At 33.4% G+C, this 20,251-nt stretch overlaps 1 protein-coding gene across 1 annotated transcript; it reads right to left on the reverse strand.

Moving 5' to 3' along the window:
* Positions 1-2,362: 2,362 nt before the first annotated feature.
* On the reverse strand, positions 2,363-9,057 carry DEFB114 (defensin beta 114). Its single transcript, XM_045071021.1, has 2 exons — positions 9,053-9,057; positions 2,363-2,528 (listed from the first exon to the last, which is right to left on the reverse strand). The coding sequence occupies exons 1-2, from the start codon at positions 9,055-9,057 to the stop codon at positions 2,363-2,365; spliced, it is 171 nt and encodes a 56-aa protein (XP_044926956.1).
* Positions 9,058-20,251: the final 11,194 nt, after the last annotated feature.

Here is a 20,251-nt window from a genome sequence, read left to right on the forward strand (position 1 = left end):
ACTTCCAAGCGCATCAAGAATTTGGATATTTCTTATCATATCCACTTTTACCACCATGTAGAGGAAGACTCTCAGGGGTATCAGAATGATAGCAATTAAGAGAAAAAAGAAATATAAAATAAACTGCATAGGAGGTCCACCTTAAAATAGTTGGAGGATATATGGATAAAAATGAAATTCCCATTTGGAGGACCACATAATACAGATCGCAGTTATAATTTTATATTTATTTAATTATAATATATTATCATTATCATTTACAGATGAGAAAACTGAGAGCTAGTTTAAGAACTTGTCCAAGAATACATGAATCAACAGCAAACCCCCTAGAATAACAATCAGAAATGCCGTTTTCGGGCACCTGGGTGGCTCAGTGGGTTAAGCCGCTGCCTTCGGCTCAGGTCATGATCTCAGGGTCCTGGGATCGAGTCCCGCATCGGGCTCTCTGCTCGGCAGGGAGCCTGCTTCCTCCTCTCTCTCTCTCTGCCTGCCTCTCTGCCTACTTGTGATCTCTCTCTGTCAAATAAATAAATAAAATCTTTAAAAAAAAATGCCGTTTTCCAGAAATCTCAATGTTTTCCAGAGTTGACATTCAAAAGTATAAAATTCAAAATAAGATGCTGCCTGCTTAAGACAGACAAGAAATAAGTTGGGATGTCTAGGTTAAATGTTTTATTACTTTCCAACATTTATTAATGAATACAGAGTATGGTTACCAGCATATTACAGGTTTGAAGAGACACAAAGGAAAAGAATACAGTACTTCTCAACCCCTCACATTTCACTTGAAATCTAGCTGTGGCTCTAAGAGAGAAGAAATTATAGCTGCTGTCAACAAACTGGTGTGCTGTCTTTCCCAGCAAATGCTGTTGGTATTCTGCGTGTCCTCTCAGACCCATCAAAAGACCATTTTTCTTCTATCTGATTTCTCCCACACAAACACAGATTCCACAGAGGACTTGAAGGTACTGGTTTGTTGTTGTTGTTGGTGGTGGTTTTTTTTCTCCACCAATTTATATGGTAAAATATGCAGAGATTTCTTATCAGTTTGTTGTAAATTTTTCCAGGAGTTTTGGGTTTACCCTCTAGGCCCTTAATTCTAAAAAACTGTTGCTACCACCATCCTCCAAATCCCTTTCCTAGAAGATTTAATAAATCATGAATTATTTTGTCTCATTTCTTATTGCATTCAACAATTACAGCTAGTTCTCCATCCCTGGAGCTCTTTATGCATTTCTTTCTTCTCTTTTCAGGTTTTTGAATTTGATCCTCCTATCTGATTGTTGATCCTGCAGAAGATCTTCTTGCCTCCACCTTACACATAGTACTTGAAATAAACATAGTTTTCATTTGTTTGTTTTTGTTTTTTAGGTACACATCACTTAAATCTCCAGTGGCAATATGATGCCTGTTCTGGTACAAGTTGTTTATTATAAGTAAATATTATCACAAGGTTCACTAGATCTCCAGTGGGGGAAAAATTTTTAAAAAGCAGTAATCTTGGGTCAGTTGTTAAGTTATTGAAAAAAAAAACAGTAACAAAAGTCTTTGGGATCTTGGTAAAATATTGATAAATGGTTGATTGATTCCCTGTTTTTAGTTGGAAAACAAATTCTAGTCTCTATGTTTTTCCTTAACTTTTATCATTACAGAGACTATTTATGCTGTCTAGTATTTACACTGCAAATGAAATAACAGATCTTCATGCATTTTTCCATCCCATTCAGAACTAAGTATGAAACTAATGTTTTGAGTCTAGATTCTAGCCAAGCTAATTTTGAGTATAGATTCTAGTCAAAGTTCAGATTGTATTTAAAGCCAGTTTAGTAGTGTTAGTATTACATAGTATCCAACTAATATGCCTTCTTGCATGAACAGAACTTGGAGAGGAGGAATAAACAGCCAATGACTATTGTCATACTGTACTGTAGCTTTTGCATGCATCTTGTATTGAGGTTTCCTGTTTCTTAATGTCAATAACATACTGCTGACAGACAATTGATAAGTCTATGGGTATTAATTTTCATCAATTAAAATTCTAATAAGGTCATGATTAAGTTCGTAAATATTTAATTGTGTAAGTTTAGGTAAACCATGATAGAACAAAAGTGGTTCTACATTGAAGCAAAGTTGATAGCCATACGACAGGAAATTCACACCAGATATGACTCTATCATAAAACCCCTCACTTGAGAATATAAGAAAGTTCGTGCCTTATTTCACTGAATACATAGTATCTACAGAGGAAGTATCAGTATTGGCATCTGTGTTTATTTATTACAGAAATTCTAATTATAGCCCTATACCTTTCTGCCCTGGTGTAAAAACTTCTTTGATCACAGGTATATCTTCCTTTTCAAGATTAATCTTCATCAAATGAGCTCTCAGTGCAGCAAATTTTATTTGGTGAGAGACATATATCAATTTGTTTTTCATCTTTAAAGCAGCGTCTTCTACAGTAACCGAACTTTTTTGTGCACCGATCAGGATCCACCAAGGCACATGTGGCTATAGTAAAAGAAGAGTAACTGACATTACCGATTTCTTACTCAAGAACATATTATTTCTGATTACAAAAAGTATTATGTATACATTGTAACAAACTTAGAAAATGCTAAAAAATAAGAAGACACTAAAATATTATGTATTCCCTGTATATAATTTAAACATGTTTTAAATTAATATATATAACATTTTTATGCCATAAATTATTCTCAACAAGATTCAAAACTTTTTTAAAAGCTAAATAATGTGCCCTTGAAATATATGACAGTTCATCCAATTTTTCCATTAGGTCATATTAAAATTTTAATATTTTAGGATTATAAAAAGAAATTTATAGTATACCTTTTAATATTTACATGAGACATATTTAGGATAGCTGTGGAAGAGTTAGTTCCCAGGGTTATTAATTTATATAAATTTATATATTGCACCAGCAATATACATAGATTTTGCCTCCAAATAAAATAGTATCTACTGTAATTTTAATTTTTATGCTGTTAGTAATTTTTCTTTTTTCTTTATTTAATCTTCATATGCTTTGTTTATTATGTTATTATATAAGTTTTTAAAATAATTCATAAGTTCACTTTAAAAGTTTTTAAAGGCTTTATTTTTAGAGCAGTTTTATGTTCACAAAATAATTAAAAGAAAGGTATAGAGATTTCCTATATATTTCCTATATATTCCCTGCCCCTAAATATGCATAACCTTTCCTATTATCAACATTTTCCACTAGAAGGGTATTTTTTTTTATGAAGGATAAACCTATATTGACACATCAGAACCACCCAAAGTCCATAGTTTTCCCTATCATTCATTCTTCGTGTTGTACATTCCATGGGTTTGGGCAAATGTGCAATTAAATATTTCCATTATTATAATGTCATACAAAGTATTTTCATTGCCCTAAAAATCATCTGAGCTCTGCTTATTCATCTCTGCCCTCACTTCTCTAGCAACTGTTGTCTTTTTTATTGCCTTCATAATTTTGTCTTTCCAAGAATGTCATATAGCTGGAATCATATCGCACACAGTGTTTTGAGACTGGCTTCTTTAACTTAGTGATATGAATTTAAGGTGCTTACATGTCTTTTTATGATTTGATAGCTCATTTCTTTTTAGCATTAATTAACTTTCCATTGTCTGGATATAACGCAGTTGTTTTGTCTACCTACTGAAACATATCTTGGATGTTTCCAAGTTTGGAAATTAGGAATAAAGCTGTTTATAAATGTTCATGTGCAGGTTTTTGTGTGGGCAAAAGTTTTCAACTGCTTTGGGTAAATACCAAGGAGCATAATTGCTGCATGATATGGTACTAGTGTGGTTAGGTTTTATATATATATATATATATATATTTTATTTATTTGATAAAAGAGAGATCAAGAGAGCACAAGGAGAGGGAGGAGCAGAAGGAGAGGGAGAAGGAGGCTCCCTGCTGAACAGGGAGGCCCATGCAGAGCTCTATTCCAGGACCCCTGGATTATCACCTGAGCTGAAGGCAGAACATTAACCAACTGAGCCATCCAGGCACCCCCAGTATGTTTAGTTTTTTAAGAAACTGTCAACTTATGTTCCAAAGTGGCTGTACCATTTTGCATTCCCATCAACAGTGTATGAGGGTTCCTGTTGCTCCATATACTCATCACAGTTAGGTTTTGCTAGTATTCCAAATTTTAGCTGTTTTAGTAGGTATGACATGTTATGTCATTTTAATTTGCATTTCTCTGATGGCATATAGCATGGAGCATCCTTTCTTATGCTTACTTGCTATTTGTATAATTTCTTTGGTGAGATGTCTTTTAAGGTCTTTGGTCCTTTTGTTTTTATTTTCTTTTGTTTTCTTATTGTTGAGTTTCAAATGTTTTCTGTATGTTTTGGATAACGGTCCTTTATCACATGTGTCTATTGCAAATATTTCTCCCAGTTTGTGGCTTGTCATATCCTTATATTGTCATTATATTTCTCAGGGCAGAAGTTTTTAGTTTTAATGAAGTCCAGCTTATCAATTCTTTCTTTCATGGATTGTGCCTTTGGGGCTATATCCAGAAAGTCATTGCTTAACCCAAGGATATCTAGGTTTTCTTCTATGAAATGTTCTAGGAGTTTTATAATTTTGCATTTTATGTCTGGATCTATGAGCCATTTCAAGTCTGTTTTTTGTGAAGGGTGTAAGGTCTGTGTCTAGATTCACTTTTTTCACATGTGAATGTCCAGTTGTTACACCATCCTTTGTTCAAGAAACTATCTTTCCTTCACTATATTTTTTTTTTTTTTTTAAAGATTTTATTTATTTATTTGACAGAGAGAAATTACAAGTACACTGAGAGGCAGGCAGAGAGAGAGAGAGAGAGAAGGAAGCAGGCTCCCTGCTGAGCAGAGAGCCCGATGCGGGACTTGATCCCAGAACCCTGAGATCATGACCTGAGCCGAAGGCAGCGGCTTAACCCACTGAGCCACCCAGGCGCCCCTCCTTCACTATATTGTCTTTGCTCCTTTGATAGGTATCAGTTGCCTATATTTATAGGGGTGTATTTCTGAGATCTCTATCTTGTTCTATTGATCTATTTGTTTACTCTTTTACCAATACCTCATTATTCTTTTTAGATATAAAAATATAATGGTATGAATTTTCCTATAAACACTACTGTAGCTGTGTTCTATGAGCTTTGTGTCATCTCATTTTTATTACCATTCAGATGAAGATATTTTTAATACTCATTGATATTTCTTCTTTGAATTAGATTGTTTCATTAATTTTCATGTTTATATCTTTTTTCTTCTTACATTTATGTTGTTTATTTTTCTGTTTCCTGTGTAACTGAAGAAGGTGTGTTAACATCACCCATTATTATGGTGTTTTCTACTTTTTTTGTCCCTCTATCGTTTTTCACATAGTTTAAGACTAAGTTATTTGTTGCATTAAATTTATGGATGCAATATTATACTGTTGAATTGAATCTTGTATTACTATAAATAATCATTCTTTGTCTCTAATAATGCATTTTTTCTTACTGACAACCTCATATAATATTAATATAGCTACTTCACTATGCTTTTGTTGTGTTTTATATCTTTTCCTATCCTTTATGTTTTATATTTTGTATTTTCTCATATATTAGATAGTTCTCATATAAACTACTTGCTACATTCAAAACTGTATCCACTACATTCAAAAAGTCACTCTTTTTTTAACTTTACACTAACATTTATAATAGTAAGATAGATTGGATGAAATATATCCTGTTATTTTTTCCTATCTTCTTTTCTATATGTTGGTGATGTTTTATAATTCCACCATCCCATTTACTATTGTGTAGTTATATTATCTTTTACTCTTCTTCTACTATTTATGCCAGAAGTTTCAACTTACCAGTCTTATCCAAAAAATTATTGCTTGTTTTTTGTTGTTCTTTTTTTCTTTCTGTGTTTCTGAGCTTCTATATAAAAAATTATTCTCTTTCTGGCCAAACAATCTTTTAAGAATTTCCCTTAATACTGAAGTTCTGATGTTGAATTCTCTCTCTATTTTTGTTTGAGAATATCCTTATGCTATCTTCATTTTCATTTGATACAGAATTCTAGATCATAGGTTTTTTCTTTCAGGACTCTGAAGAAATCACTATCTTGTCTTCTAACTTCTTTCTTTATGGGTTTTTGGTTTTTTTTTTTTTTTTTTTTTGAGAAGTCAACTTTCAGTTTAATATCTGACCCTTTAAAAGTGATATGATGTTTTCTTCAACTTTTGTTTTGCTTTATTTTTTGAGTTTTTTTTTAACAGTTTGCTATGCTTTTCTTTCCTTCCTTCCCTCTTTCTTACCTTCCCTCCTGCTTTCCTTCATCCTTCCTTCCCTCTTTCACCTTTTTCCCTATTTTCAACCTCTAATTTTCTCTTATTTCTTTCTAGATATTTTCTTCTGGTTCATCTGTCATCATCATTAAATATATTACCAACTTTGTAAAAATGACTATTGAATGCATTTATTATGTATTTAATATTGGTTCAAAATTTTTTCTGTTGTAGCATTTTATTTTTCTTCTTTGTTGTAGTCTTCACCTCTATGCCAAATTTTTACTTTTGTTTTTCTTTATTTAAACAAGTTAAGCACAGTTATTTTAAAGTCTAGGTCTTGTAACTTCATTATCTGGATCCCTTGTTAATCTCTTCTCTTGAATGCTGGTTTTGATTTTTGATAGGATGTTATATTTTCATCTGTTCCTGATTATTTTTTTTAAGATTTTATTTATTTGACAGACAGAGATCACAAGTAGGCAGAGAGGCAGGCAGAGAGAGAGGAGGAAGCCGGCTCCCTGCTGAGCAGAGAGCCCGATGCAGGGCTCCATCCCAGGACTCTGGGATCACAACCTGAGCCGAAGGCAGAGGCTTTAACCCACTGAGCCACCCAGGTGCCCCTGTTCCTGATTACTTTTGTCACATACATTTTTAATGAAAGATTGAAGACATAGCTTGAGGTCTGGAATGATGTTCTCTTTCTCCAGAATGATTTATTACTGTTCCTTGCTGGTGCCTAGGACTACCAACCAACCATAACTGGATAATCTTAAAACATTTTTGAACTTGAGATAATGTAAAGCTGGGCGTTAGTTCCTGGGACGGCTGGAAAGCTGGACTAATGTCCTTTCAACTTAGACCTAGTTCATAGATTTTTGGATCCTCAGCCAAAGCACACCAGTATTTCCATAGTTCTCCTTCCTTTGTGGGTTCTCAATTACAATTTTTGCCCCAATTGTTGCATATGGCTATCAAATTTCTGCTTTTCAACTTTTTTTTTCCTGTGTCTTTATGAGTGGTCAAATGCTTCTACAGAGAAGAGCTGTCTCAGAGATTGATTTCAATGTGATCTTTTCACTGTAACTTTTAATTGACCTATTTACTCTTCAATGCCTTTAAGCAATTGTTTTGTATTTCTTGTTTTGTTTTGTTTTGTTTGTGCATCTATCCCCCTCAGTGCATGGGAGAGGCTATATGAAAATCTGTTATAATTTTATAGTATGTTTTAACATCAGGTTGTGAAACAGACTACTATAATTTTATATTGTAAAGTTTTAACATCAGTAGAGCAAACAAATAACTAATTTTGCAAAATCTTTATATGGTGTAAGTTGATAGTTTTTCTAACTGCAGAGTGAAGATGAGTTTACAGCCATGGACTTTAAGCTTGCATTTTAATGCTGTTTTTTGCTAGCTATGTAATTTTGGGTAAGCCCAATGAGTCTTCATTGCTTCAACTGTAAAATGGAGAAAATGGTATCTCATTCAGAGAGTCTCCATGAAACATGATGAGTTAACACATAAACTGGTGTACAACAGTGCCTGGAACATAATCCTCTCTCAGAGATTAAGAACTGATACTAATTAGTGTTGAACAAGAATGTAGTTGAAATTAAATCATTATTGACTACAATTTTTAGACCAGGTGGTAGGCTTTTTCTGGACGTAAAGCAAAACACTGAGCAACAGTGAGAGCCAGAGTGAGAGTAAGAGAGACAGCTAATTAAGTACCATGATAGAGACATATAATAGGTTCAATGCGTGAACAGAGAAGTGTTTGCTTATATTCATGGTGTTGTATCATGGAAGAGTGCTATGAAATTTTAACCTTAAAAAATAAGTAAAGGTTATTTAAATGCACAGGAGGAGTAAAAAAAGAACATGAATCAGTCAAACAAAGTAGAGTGATTTTCTTCCTAGAGTTGAAAGAGCATATTATACATTTAAGTTCAAAAACTAATAATAACACAAATAGATTTCCTTTGTTGAAAACCTACTGTGCGTCAGGTATTGTTTTAAATATTTTGCATACCTTATCTCATTTAACTGCCATAAAACTTTAAGGTTGCTGCTGTTCAGATAAAAAACCGAGGCTTTGAGTGACCATATAATTTGCCCAAGTTTGCAAAAGTAATACATGCTTAAGGGTTCAATCTTAAATTGTTCCAAACCATAATTTGCATTTCAAATATGTAATTCATGGCCTCTACATTGAAAAAAGTTGGAAACTGACATATGATAAACATTCAAAATATTGACATATGACAAACACATCAAAATACTGTCTCAAATTATATATTGTTTCTGGTAGCTGGTTGTTCTAAGACCTTTAAGTATTTTATGACTATGGGGGAACCTGAAGATGTGAAAATTAGAAGTTGAGTACTAAAGGACAAAATAGAATTCTATTAAGATAAATATGTTTACCCATACAAAGATTCATTAGTAATAGATACTTAATATACTATATATAGGCTTAATAAATGGGATTACATGATGCAACCTGAACATGGAAAAATTTTATCTTAGACAATTTTAAATAAAATAATTTAGATCCTCTATATGGAATTATTTGTTAATTCTCTTGATTTTGAAGTCTTAACTCAAAATTGGATGATAACTATGAATTTAAGGTGACTTTCTGTTCTCCATGTCTTCCCGACATCTTATTCAGAGCTTCAAATTAAATCCTTTTTTTTTCTTTTCTATTTCTCAAACACTGTTAGTCTGGTAAGGGTTGCATTTGTCTCTTACCTCATGGCTGGCACCTGGATCTCTAATATTGAAGATACTTCCTATCAATTAATAATACCATCATGTGAAAGTCATAAAATGTTCTAAGATATTAGTATTTGTGTTCTATTTTTCCTTAGCTTATTGAATAATATTGAAGAAGGTATAATTCTTTAAGTTAGGTGGATGAAAATATGAAAAATATTAAGACAAATTTGCAAGTTACCTTAACTAGTAAAAATTAATTAATACAAACAAATCATTGCCACAATGGAAGCACTCACATGGTATTCATTTTTCATACATCTTTCTGGACTGGTTGAGAAGTTACTTAGGTAGTCAGTGAGATCCTGGCCAGTTGGAAAAGGTTATTTTTATAAGCTTCACTTTTCTCACAACATTTTATTATAATAATCATGTAACCAAATTGACACAGTTTTCAATTTAATAAAATCTAGAGCACCCGGACAGATATGGTCTTCCCACCAACATTTCAACACAGGTGAATGTCTTTTCCCCCACTATTTTAGACTCAGACTCCCATGCACATGCAATGTATCATAAAGTTTCCAAGGCCACCATGTTTGTGCCATTTAAGGTCCATTCTGAGACATCTTAACAACTGGCTATACTAAGACAGTCCCCTGTATTCCTTCTCAACTACATTGTCTCCTCTTTTTCTGTTTTCTACTTCTACTTCTATTTTTACATTTTTTGAAATACTGCAATATGATATTGAATGTGATAAAGATTTTGCTTACATTATCTCTGAGTCTTTGCAAAACCTTACAAAATTACCTTTCCATTGTACAGTAAAAAGAATTAAAGCTTCTCCACAACTACAAAGGAGTCAGGTCTTTAATATAAACCCTGATCTATTTGATGACAAGTTCACTCTATGAACCACTATATTGTGCTGTTTTCACTATCTATGGATTATTTTATGCTTGTATTAAAATACTGTCTAATATACTGTTCATTCTATCATGTTTTAACCATTGTCAGTATTGTTCTCTATCAATTTTCTACAACTCGCCCTCCAGCATGGTATCCTTCTGCTTGGATCACTCATCTAACATCTTCCACTTAGATCAAATATTTTTTATTATTTCTTTAATGACTTTGGGGTTCTACTAATAACCAAACCATGCCATTGGGCAACTGATAAGTACTACTCTATGAAGCCTTCAAAGCCACTCACTCTGATACTTTGTATCACCCTTCCTGTTTCTTTGGTCCCATAAAGGCCAAATATAGGACATTCTGTCCATTTCAGTACACATTATAACTTAGTATCTGTTTGAATGATCAAAAGGTAAAGGAAAGTTTGTGGTCATATTCATGCACTAAGTGTCTTCATTACATTATATAAAATTTTCTGCAATGCTTGGCAAATGGTACAGTCCCTACACATCTGAAGCACATCCATATTCCCATGTGACCTCAATGCTTTTGACCAAATAATCTACTCATCTTGGACTTTAGCCTCAGTGCCTGCTATAGAAATCATGATGAAATAGAAAGAGCAAATATGCTAGGATCCTGTATTCCAATATCCAATATTCCACTTATCACAGACAGTATAATAGTTGTGGCCTTAGAAAACTCTCTCCTTTGATGTCATTTTCCTCTTGCATAGGAAGAGGCAAAAGCAGATATCTCAGTTTAATCTGGAGGCTCAGATTATATATCTATAAACCTTCTAATTCTATAAACCTTCTATAAATATTCTAATTCAAGCAATTCATTAATTTTAACTGAGTATACTCAACTAGCTTTTAAGTATGCCTGAAGAATTACTGTGTCTTTTTTTTTTTTTTTTAAGATTTTATTCATCCATTTGACAGACAGAGATCATAAGTAGGCTAAGAGTCAGGCAAAAAGAGAGGGGGTGGGGGAAGCAGGCTCCCTGCCGAGCAGAAAACCCGATGCAGGGCCCGATCCCAGGACCCTGGAATTATGACCTGAGCCGAAGGCAGAGGCTTTAACCCACTGTACCACCCACGTGCCCCTACTGTGTATTTCTTTATTACTGTTTTCTTAGTGCCCAGGGTTGTGATCAGTAGATCACTAGCCATTCAGTTTCACATGGTTATTGATTAACATTCTAGCACCATGGGCTTCAGCATCCTCCCTAATCATATTTGAGGTCCTCACTTCCTCAGTTCCCCTTCATTATGAGTAACAACTATAACAGCTGGGGTGCCCGGGTGGAGCAGTCAGTTAAGCCTCTGACTAGTGGTTTCAATCCCAGTCGTGATCTCAAGGTAGTCATCACAGGGTTGCTTAAGACTTTCTCTCTCTCTCTCACTGCCACCTTCCCCGCAACCCCCCTTCCACATGTATGCTGTCTCTCTGCCTCTCTCTCTTCTATAAAAAATAAGCCTTTAAAAAATAATCATCGGGCACCTGGGTGGCTCAGTGGGTTAAGCCGCTGCCTTCGGCTCAGGTCATGATCTCAGGGTCCTGGGATGGAGGCCCGCATCGGGCTCTCTGCTCAGCAGGGAGCCTGCTTCCCTCTCTCTCTCTGCCTGCCTCTCCATCTACTTGTGATTTCTCTCTGTCAAATAAATAAATAAAATCTTTAAAAAAAAATAATAGCTATAACATCAGCAACTATAGTAATTATAATGGTACCTAAATTGGTAGACTAATTTTCAGTTTGTAGGGTGACTTACTGTTACATTATTACACTAAATCTTAACTGTAGTCTTTTGAGGTGCATATAATTAGCAAGCACAATATTTTACATCAGACTTCTTATTTTTTTTAAATTGTGGTTGTTATGGATTCCCTTGTATTTTTTTTTTTTTGTGTGTTGTTAAAGACTGGCAAACCACTTAAATTCTCTGAGTGGCAAGGTTCAGAAGCTATTAAGTAGAAAGTTAGTAATAAAATTTAGATCTTCTAAGTTTGAATTAAGTTCTCTTTCTGGTATATGTTGCACCTCTTGAATTCCCAACTTTCTTCGTCCAAATTGGAACACTTTTGAGTACCAATTTATATATTCATTATTTGAGAGCCTGGATTGCCTCAGAGGATAGACCTCTTAAGAATATCTTAAAATCACCATCATGTACTTCATTGCAGTGCATATTTTTTTGAATATTTATTTTTAATTGATTCATAAAGCCATGGCTGAATTTCTTCATTAATGTATTAACTAATTCAACAGGATTTTTTTGCGATACTATTTCTTTAATTACCATTTTATTCCTACTGTACCTCATTACCCAGCATATTTTGAGACTATATCCAGGATCATTTTATAGATTCTGTTATTGACATCTCAAGAGATATTTACCATTATTCTCAATCATTCATCTTCCCTGGGCCTTATTTATTTATTTATTTATTTATAAAAAACTTTAGAAAGAGAGATGAGAGCACATGAGATGCTGGGGAGAGACATGTGCAGAGGGAGAAGCAGACTCCTTGCTGAGCTCAGAGCCCAACATGGGGGCTCAATCCCAGGACCCTAGGACTATGACCTGAGCCAAAAGAAACCACGACCTGAGTTGGATGTTTAACTGACTAAGCCACACAGGCACCCCTACTAGACTCAATTTATTATGGAGTCTTTATTTCTGAGTTTTAGAAATAAATTTTTTAATTTATATTTTTAAAAATAATTTAAGTACATAAAACAATCAAGCCCTAAAAAGTCAGAAGATCTACCTTATCGTATTAATTTTCCAAATTGAGTTGAAGGGTGCCTGAGTGGATTGGTCAGTTGAACAACCAAATCTTAATTTCAGCTCAAGTCTTGACTTCAGGGTTCTGGGATCAACCCCTGTGTGGGCTCTTAGTTTATTGCGCTCAGCAGGGAGTCTGCTTGTCCCTTTCTTCCTCCCCCTGCTCCTGCTCTCCCTCTCTTTCTCTCTCTCAAATAAGTTTAAAAAAAAATGAGTTGAGTACATTAGTATAACACTATTCTAAATGAGGAAACTGAGATTCAACACGATCAAGAAACTTTTTTAATTGATTTGTGTTAAGAAATTTCATTTTCGGGCGGCTGGGTGGCTCAGTGGGTTAAGCCGCTGCCTTCGGCTCAGGTCATGATCTCAGGGTCCTGGGATCGAGTCCCGCATAGGGCTCTCTGCTCAGCAGGGAGCCTGCTTCCCTCTCTCTCTCTCTCTCTGCCTGCCTCTCTGCCTACTTGTGATCTCTGTCTGTCAAATGGATAAATAAAATAATCTTTAAAAAAATAAAGAAAGAAAAAATAAATTGCATTTCCTATTTTATAATCTGTTTTTTCTATATTTAGCTAGAAGCTTTATGTTAAACATAAACAAGCATCTATTTTACCTGGTAAGATGAAGGTCACATAACACAGAAAGTGGAAGAGATAGTAAATGATCTTCATTCTGCAGAAAGAAGCTGCTGAAAGATTTGGCAACAAAATCTAAAGAGTAGCACACTTTCTGAAAAGCCAGGAGACATTTACTATTTATAGTTTTCTAATGGAAGAAAGACTCTTTATCCGGAAATTGTTTTAATCCGGTGTACTTGTCTCTGCACGATTGACTAGGTTGTGGGCAGAATTACCCAAACTGAAAACACTTGAAATTATTGATCTTTATAGAGGAAACTCTGTGTGGAAGATAACTGTACACATGACACCATTATATTGACGGTGATCAATTAAACATTGACACAATGGGCATGTATGGAGTGGGTTTAAGAGAAATATTTACCATTTTAGTTATAAAACAACTGAACATTACCATGTCATTTAAACTCCTGGTTACTTTTCAGAATATATTCTAGTCACTAATTTGGTAGGCAAATTCATCAATATATCCATGTATTCCAAATTCTTACTTATATCCAGTTATCCCATTGATTTTCCCAAATTACACATTTACAAAGGACAAATAGTAAGCCTTACTTTTGTCATTAACTTTTACTACCTTCTTTTCAGATGCAACTTGAATAGTTACGGAGGTCTGCTTTTTCCTTGAAAAGCCCAATTAGTCTCTATTTTTAATTTTTTTTTATAAGAGTAATATAGGCGCACAATAAATACTGAAAAAAGACCTTGTAATAATAGAAATAATTTCCTCTTTCACCCTCCCTATGTTTAGGTCTTTTCCTTATTATTGGCATAAGAATTGGGATGTAGCTTAATATTTTGTCCTTGTGTAGCAATTACAGAATGTATCTTTTGATTTCCACTAAGAAAAATGTAGATTCAGATCATTTACACTCCTGTGCTGTTCTGCTCCTCAAATATTTGAAAGTTATATTAATTTTCAAAAATTCTGTAGGTTATCTATAAACATTTAAATATCTCATTTTTCCCCCATCAACCTTAGTCACGACATTAAACTTTCTCTATTTAAAATGAAGATATTAGTCTCTTTGCCATTCCCTCCAACATTCCTCTCCACTTTATACATTTCATTCACCTGTTGTCATACAATTCCTTTTATCTTGTCTAGGTTAATATTTGCTCTCAAAATTGAGACATACAAGCTTTATATTGAAATCCTGTAATAGAAATAGCAATATGGACCATATTGCCTTTTTAATATGTTTGATGTGCTAACCAAAGACAAATGTTATTGGTTTCAAAGTCAAGTAAATTATCACTATTATTTTACTACTATTATTATTATTTTCTTTTATTTTCATCTCTCTTCTTTTTTACCTTTTTGTAATTAAATATTTTCAAGTCTTTTAGTTGTTTAATATTTGGTTATGATGTTTTTGAAAAATATTTTTTACTGTAGTTTTCTTCTAGATATGGATGAAAAATATAAGTGGTGGTCATTCCTCATTCTTAAGTTTACCTTAGTATCATAGGCTATACGTGTCTCTGCTTCATTCTAAGAATTTCTGAATCTACTGTTATTTGGATCTCACATAGCTTCTTTTTTTTTTTTTCCCTCCATCCAGAAATGTTCTCCAAAAAGATAGAAAATACAGGAATTTCCATGCTGGGAAATATATTTATTCTGCCATCATATCTGATTGTTTGAATGTAAAATATAGGTTCAAAATCATGTGAAGTCATTACTAACTTATATCATTCAGTCTTCTCGATTAGAATTTCAATGCTAGGTTAGGTCTTTTTAAATGGTTTGATTTTTATGTCCCCCTAGACACTTACAGGATATTCTTTTCAAAATTTATACCCCACATCTTATGATTCCTACATTTCCTAGTGTAAACCTCTTTTTAATGAGTTTTGTCTGGCCTTTGGGTGAGCTTCTACAAATCTGGGAATATGTGTTTTCTTCTCTTTTTCTATATCTTTCCCCGATAAAGTCTTTCCCTCCTTAGGTGTATATTTATCTTACCTTTTTTGAGGATTTCTTTTAGTCAAGGGTTGAAATTTTCCTCTATAGATTTGTCTTTATTATCTTATTTTTATATCTATTTATGTTGTTATTTTGTGATTTAAATACGTTTCACCTTTCAATTTTTCTATGGTTTTTTTAAGCAAATATATTTAGGATGTTAATGCCTTTATCTCTTCTCCGATTGCTCTTTTGCCATAGAGCAGTTTTTGTTGTTGTTATTGTTTTTGTCTTTTTGTTTTTGTTTTTTTAGATGTAAGATCTTCTTGAACCCATCTGCAAATATATTTCAGAGAATTTTGTTCATATTAAATTCTGTTTTCCTTGAACTCTTTTCTCCGGACCTAGTGTTCTGTTTGGTGGTGTTATCTTAGTTATTCATGCCTTTACTTTTACTTGTTGTCCAAGCACTGGCTTTAGGATGAAGAATTAGAATCCTCTTGAAGATTTCCTTTACTATTAGACAAATCTTTTTTTTTCCCCAAAAAAATCTCTGTTTTGGGGAATCCTCAAGGTAAGATCTGTGGATATAGATTGAATGGGCTTCTTTAGTGAGCAGAAAGAATTAGAGCTCTCAATGTCTTGAAAAAACAAAGCAAACATTACTTTTTTTTTTTTTTTTTCCCCTGGGACAGAAGTTCCTATACCAGAAATCTTAGATCTCTATACATGATTTGTTCAACTGGGCTCTAGTTTTAGTCAAACAAACAAACAAAAAAATCTCTGTTAAGGAAGAATTGTATTTCTCTTGTTTGACAGTGACTCTCCAATGTGTAGGAATGTTTTTATTAGAGTAGAAACTCCAAAAATAACAATATAATTCAAATTAATATCTTTAACACTTCTTTAAAAAAATCAATTGACTATACATATTGGCATCTGTTTCAAGACTTTACATTCTGGTTCATTGATCAATCTTTCTCTCTCTTTTATGTCCATACCAAATTCTCTTAGTTATTGAAGCTTTATAGTAAAACCTGGAATCAAGTAATATGAGCTGTACAACTTAGTTCTCAATTCTTCAATTTATCATGGCTATTTTTGGTCTTGTAAATTTCCAAACTTTTTTTTTTTATTTATTTACTTACTTATTTGACAGAGAAAGAGAGGTAGAGAAGGAGGGAGAAAGAAAGAAATAAAAAAAGAAAGAAAGCAGGAACAGGGGGAGATGCAGAGGGAGAGGGACAAGCAGACTTCCTCCTGAGCAGGTTGTCCAATGGAGGGCTCAGTTCCAGGACCCTGAGATCATGAGCTGAGTTAAAGTCAGATGCTTAACTGACTGAGCCACCCAGGTGGCTCAGTATTTTTTTTTTTTCCACACAAATTTTTTGAGTAAGATTGTCAATACCTATTTAAAAACCCAGCAGGGGAATTTGGGTTGGGTTTTTCATTGATTCTATGGACCTATTTGATGAGATTTGGCAATTTAAAATTTCCAATACTTGAAAAAAATATATCTCTTCATTTTTTACTTCTTTAATTCTTCTCAGCAATGTACTTGCCACTGTATAGACAAGTACTGGATATATTTCTTTCTGTTTTAAGTCATTTCATATATAGTATCTTTAAATTTTTATCACCCAAGTATTTATTACTAGTTTATAGAAATTTAATTGGTTTTTATATTTTTCTTGTATCAATAACCTTGCTAAATTCAATAATTAGTTCTTTTACCTTCTTTTTTAGATTCCTTAGATTTACATTATAGGCAATCATGTTGTCAAATAAAAATGTTTGTCTTTAATTTACAATCAATATGCTTTTGTTTATTTTTCCTATCATACTTTCTAAAATTCTCTTACAATTTGGAATGGAGGTGGTGAAATTCATTATGCTTACCTTGTTCCTGATATTAGACGAAGTGCATTCTTTTTTTTTTTTAAGATTTTATTTATTCATTTGAGAGAGAGAGAGAGAGAGAGCAGAAGCATGGGGAGAGGGAGAAGGTGAGAGAGAAGCAGACTCCCTGCTGAGCTAGGAGCCTGACATGAGCTCCATTTCAGGACCTGGAGATCATGACCTCAGCCACAAAGTCATTTACTGACTGAGCCACCCAGATGCCTCTCCTTGAAATTTCTTTGTTTGAGTTTTAGTATGGATAATGCTGGTCTCCTAAGATCATTTGGAAAATGTTCTTTCCTATTCTATTGTACAAAGATATCTGTGTATAATAAGTATACATTCATTATTAAATATTTTGAAAAATTCAACAGTGAAGCCATCTATACCTGGTATTTTCTATGTGGGAAGATTTGTAAATAGACATTATTGAAAATGAATATAAAATTATTCAAGATGCAAATTTTTTTCTTGAGCGACTCATGGCATTTTACATCATTTGAGGAATTTTTTCTTTTCATAACAGTTATCAAAGTATAGGTATAACATTGTTTATTATATTCTCTTACTGCTATTTTAATGTTTTTTATATCTGTTTTGATTTCTCTTATTCATTCCTGATATTGGTCATTTGTGCTTTTTCTTTTTCAAATCAATCTGACTAGATATTTCTGAAAAGCAATTTTCTACCTTTTCTTAAAAAAAACTTTTGTTTTCATTGATTTTTTCTATTGTTTTTCTATTTTATATTTAATTAATTGTCTATCTTATTTTATTATTTCCATTCTTCTGAGTAAAAATTCGGGTTTCATTGAGACATATAATTTATAAAATGAAGTTTAATTTACCCTTCTTTTTCTAATTTCCTTTTTTTTTTTAAAGTTTGTTTATTTATTTATTTATTTATTTATTTTTTATTTTTTAAATTTTTTATTTTTTATAACAAAAGACAACTGACAGAATGGGAGAAGATATTTGCAAACGACATATCAGATAAAGGACTAGTGTCCAGAATCTATAAAGAACTTAGCAAACTCAATACCCAAAGAACAAATAATCCAATCAAGAAATGGGCAGAAGACATGAACAGACATTTCTGCAAAGAAGACATCCAGATGGCGAACAGACACTTTTTTAAACTTCTTAAAGTGGAAGCATAAATCGTTGGTTTGAAATATTTCTTATATTTTTTAAAGATTTTATTTATTTATTTGAGAAAAGGGAGAGTGTGTACTTTTGTGTATGCATGCGAGGGGGTGGGGGGAAGAACAGTGGAGTGAGGAGAGGGAGGGGGAAAGAATCTCAAGCAGACTTGTACTGTGTCGGAGGCCCAGTGATGGGCTAGGTCTCCTGACCTTGAGCCCATGACCTGAGCTGAAACCAAGACTCAGGTGTTCGATCTAGCCACCCAGGTGTCCCTTTTATGTTTTATTATAACCACTTAAAAGTACTGTAGTTATAGTCTCGGGCTCTCTTTTTGTCTGTGCCTCTTTGTTTTTGTGTCTGTTATTCTCTCTGTCTCTTGTTCCTTTCCTCTTTCTCTGTCTTTCTCTCTCTCATCACTTGTAATGGGGGAAGCAAGGTGCTATGCTGTTAGAATCCCTATGGAGTGGCCATAGAATCCATGTGGTTAGATGGTTTGGTTAGAATCCATGACCCTCTATTTAATAACTTGTAAGATATTGAAGCTCTATGTCCAAGAGCTCTCAAGAACAAAGGATAGCAACAATCAAATGAGCAAGCTTAGAAACAGGTTCTTTGACCCCTGTTGAGAACAGGATGTCTATAGCTCCAGTCACCTGCTTTAGTGCAATTTCATTGAGACCTTGAGACAGAAGCACCAAGCTCAGCTGCTTCTGGAATCCTTCCCACAGCATCAATGAGATAATAAAGGTTTTTACACTGTGACCTCTTGGAATAATTTGTTAGGCAGAAAAATAATTAATATAATATCCTATCTTACATTCTCTTAATAGGTATGTCTACATTTAATATTTACACTTAATGAAATTATAGTATATTTGCGTTTAAAACTGTCACCTCTTTATTTGTTTTCTATTTGTTCTCCCTGCCTTAGTTCTCTTTTCCTTCACTATCTGTACATTTTTTATTATTACATTTTATCTACCACATTGTTCCTTCACTATCTGTACATTTTTTATTATTACATTTTATCTACCACATTGATTATATATTTATTTTTTTATTCTTGCTGTAAGTTTTATAATCTAGCTATTCAGCTTTCTTATAATGTAACACTTACACTCCTATACTAATATTTTCCCTTTCTCATAGTTTGGGCTATTGTCGTCCATATCTTTCTGCAATGCAGTTAACTGCACAATATATCATTACTTTTGTTTTAAGCAATAAATTGTCTTTAACAGATTTTAGAGGAAAAGAATATTTTACATTTACCAACAAATCTACAAATTGTAACTCAATTGTTTTCCTTTGTGAAGGTCCAAATTTCTATCTTTTATACTCTTAATTCTACTATAGAACTCTTGTTTATTTCTCAAGAAAGGTCTGCTGACCTTTATCCATGTTGTAGCACAAGTTTGTACTTTATTACATTTTATTGGCAAAATAATATTCCATTGTATGGGTATGCCACATAATGCTTATCCATCCATCAGTTTATAAACATTTGGGTTGTTTCCATTTGGGTCGTTTAGGCTATTATGAATGATGCTGCTATGGCCATTTGTGTGCAAGTTTTGCGTTGACATTTTTCAAATCTCTTGCATACATGCCTATGAGGGGCATGTATGCAAGAGATTCAAATGCAGAATCAAATGAAAATCCCAGGCTTAATTTTTTTCAGGAACTGGCACTCTATTTTCCCAAGTATTTGCGCTAGTTTACATTCTCACTAGCAGTATATGGGAGTCTGATTTCCTCATATTATAACCAACATCTGTTAATGTGTCTTGTGTTTATTACAGTTAGGGGGTGGGAAATGGTCACTCACTGTGGTGCTGATTTGTATTTCCTTGATGGCTATTGAGATTAAATATTTTTCCCTGTGCTTGTTGAACATCCATATTTCCTCTTTGGAGAAATGTCTATTCAA

Source organism: Mustela putorius, unplaced genomic scaffold (genome assembly GCF_011764305.1).
Source record: "Mustela putorius furo isolate JIRA1106 unplaced genomic scaffold, ASM1176430v1.1 tig00003983_pilon_pilon_pilon, whole genome shotgun sequence".
NCBI lineage: Eukaryota > Metazoa > Chordata > Mammalia > Carnivora > Mustelidae > Mustela > Mustela putorius.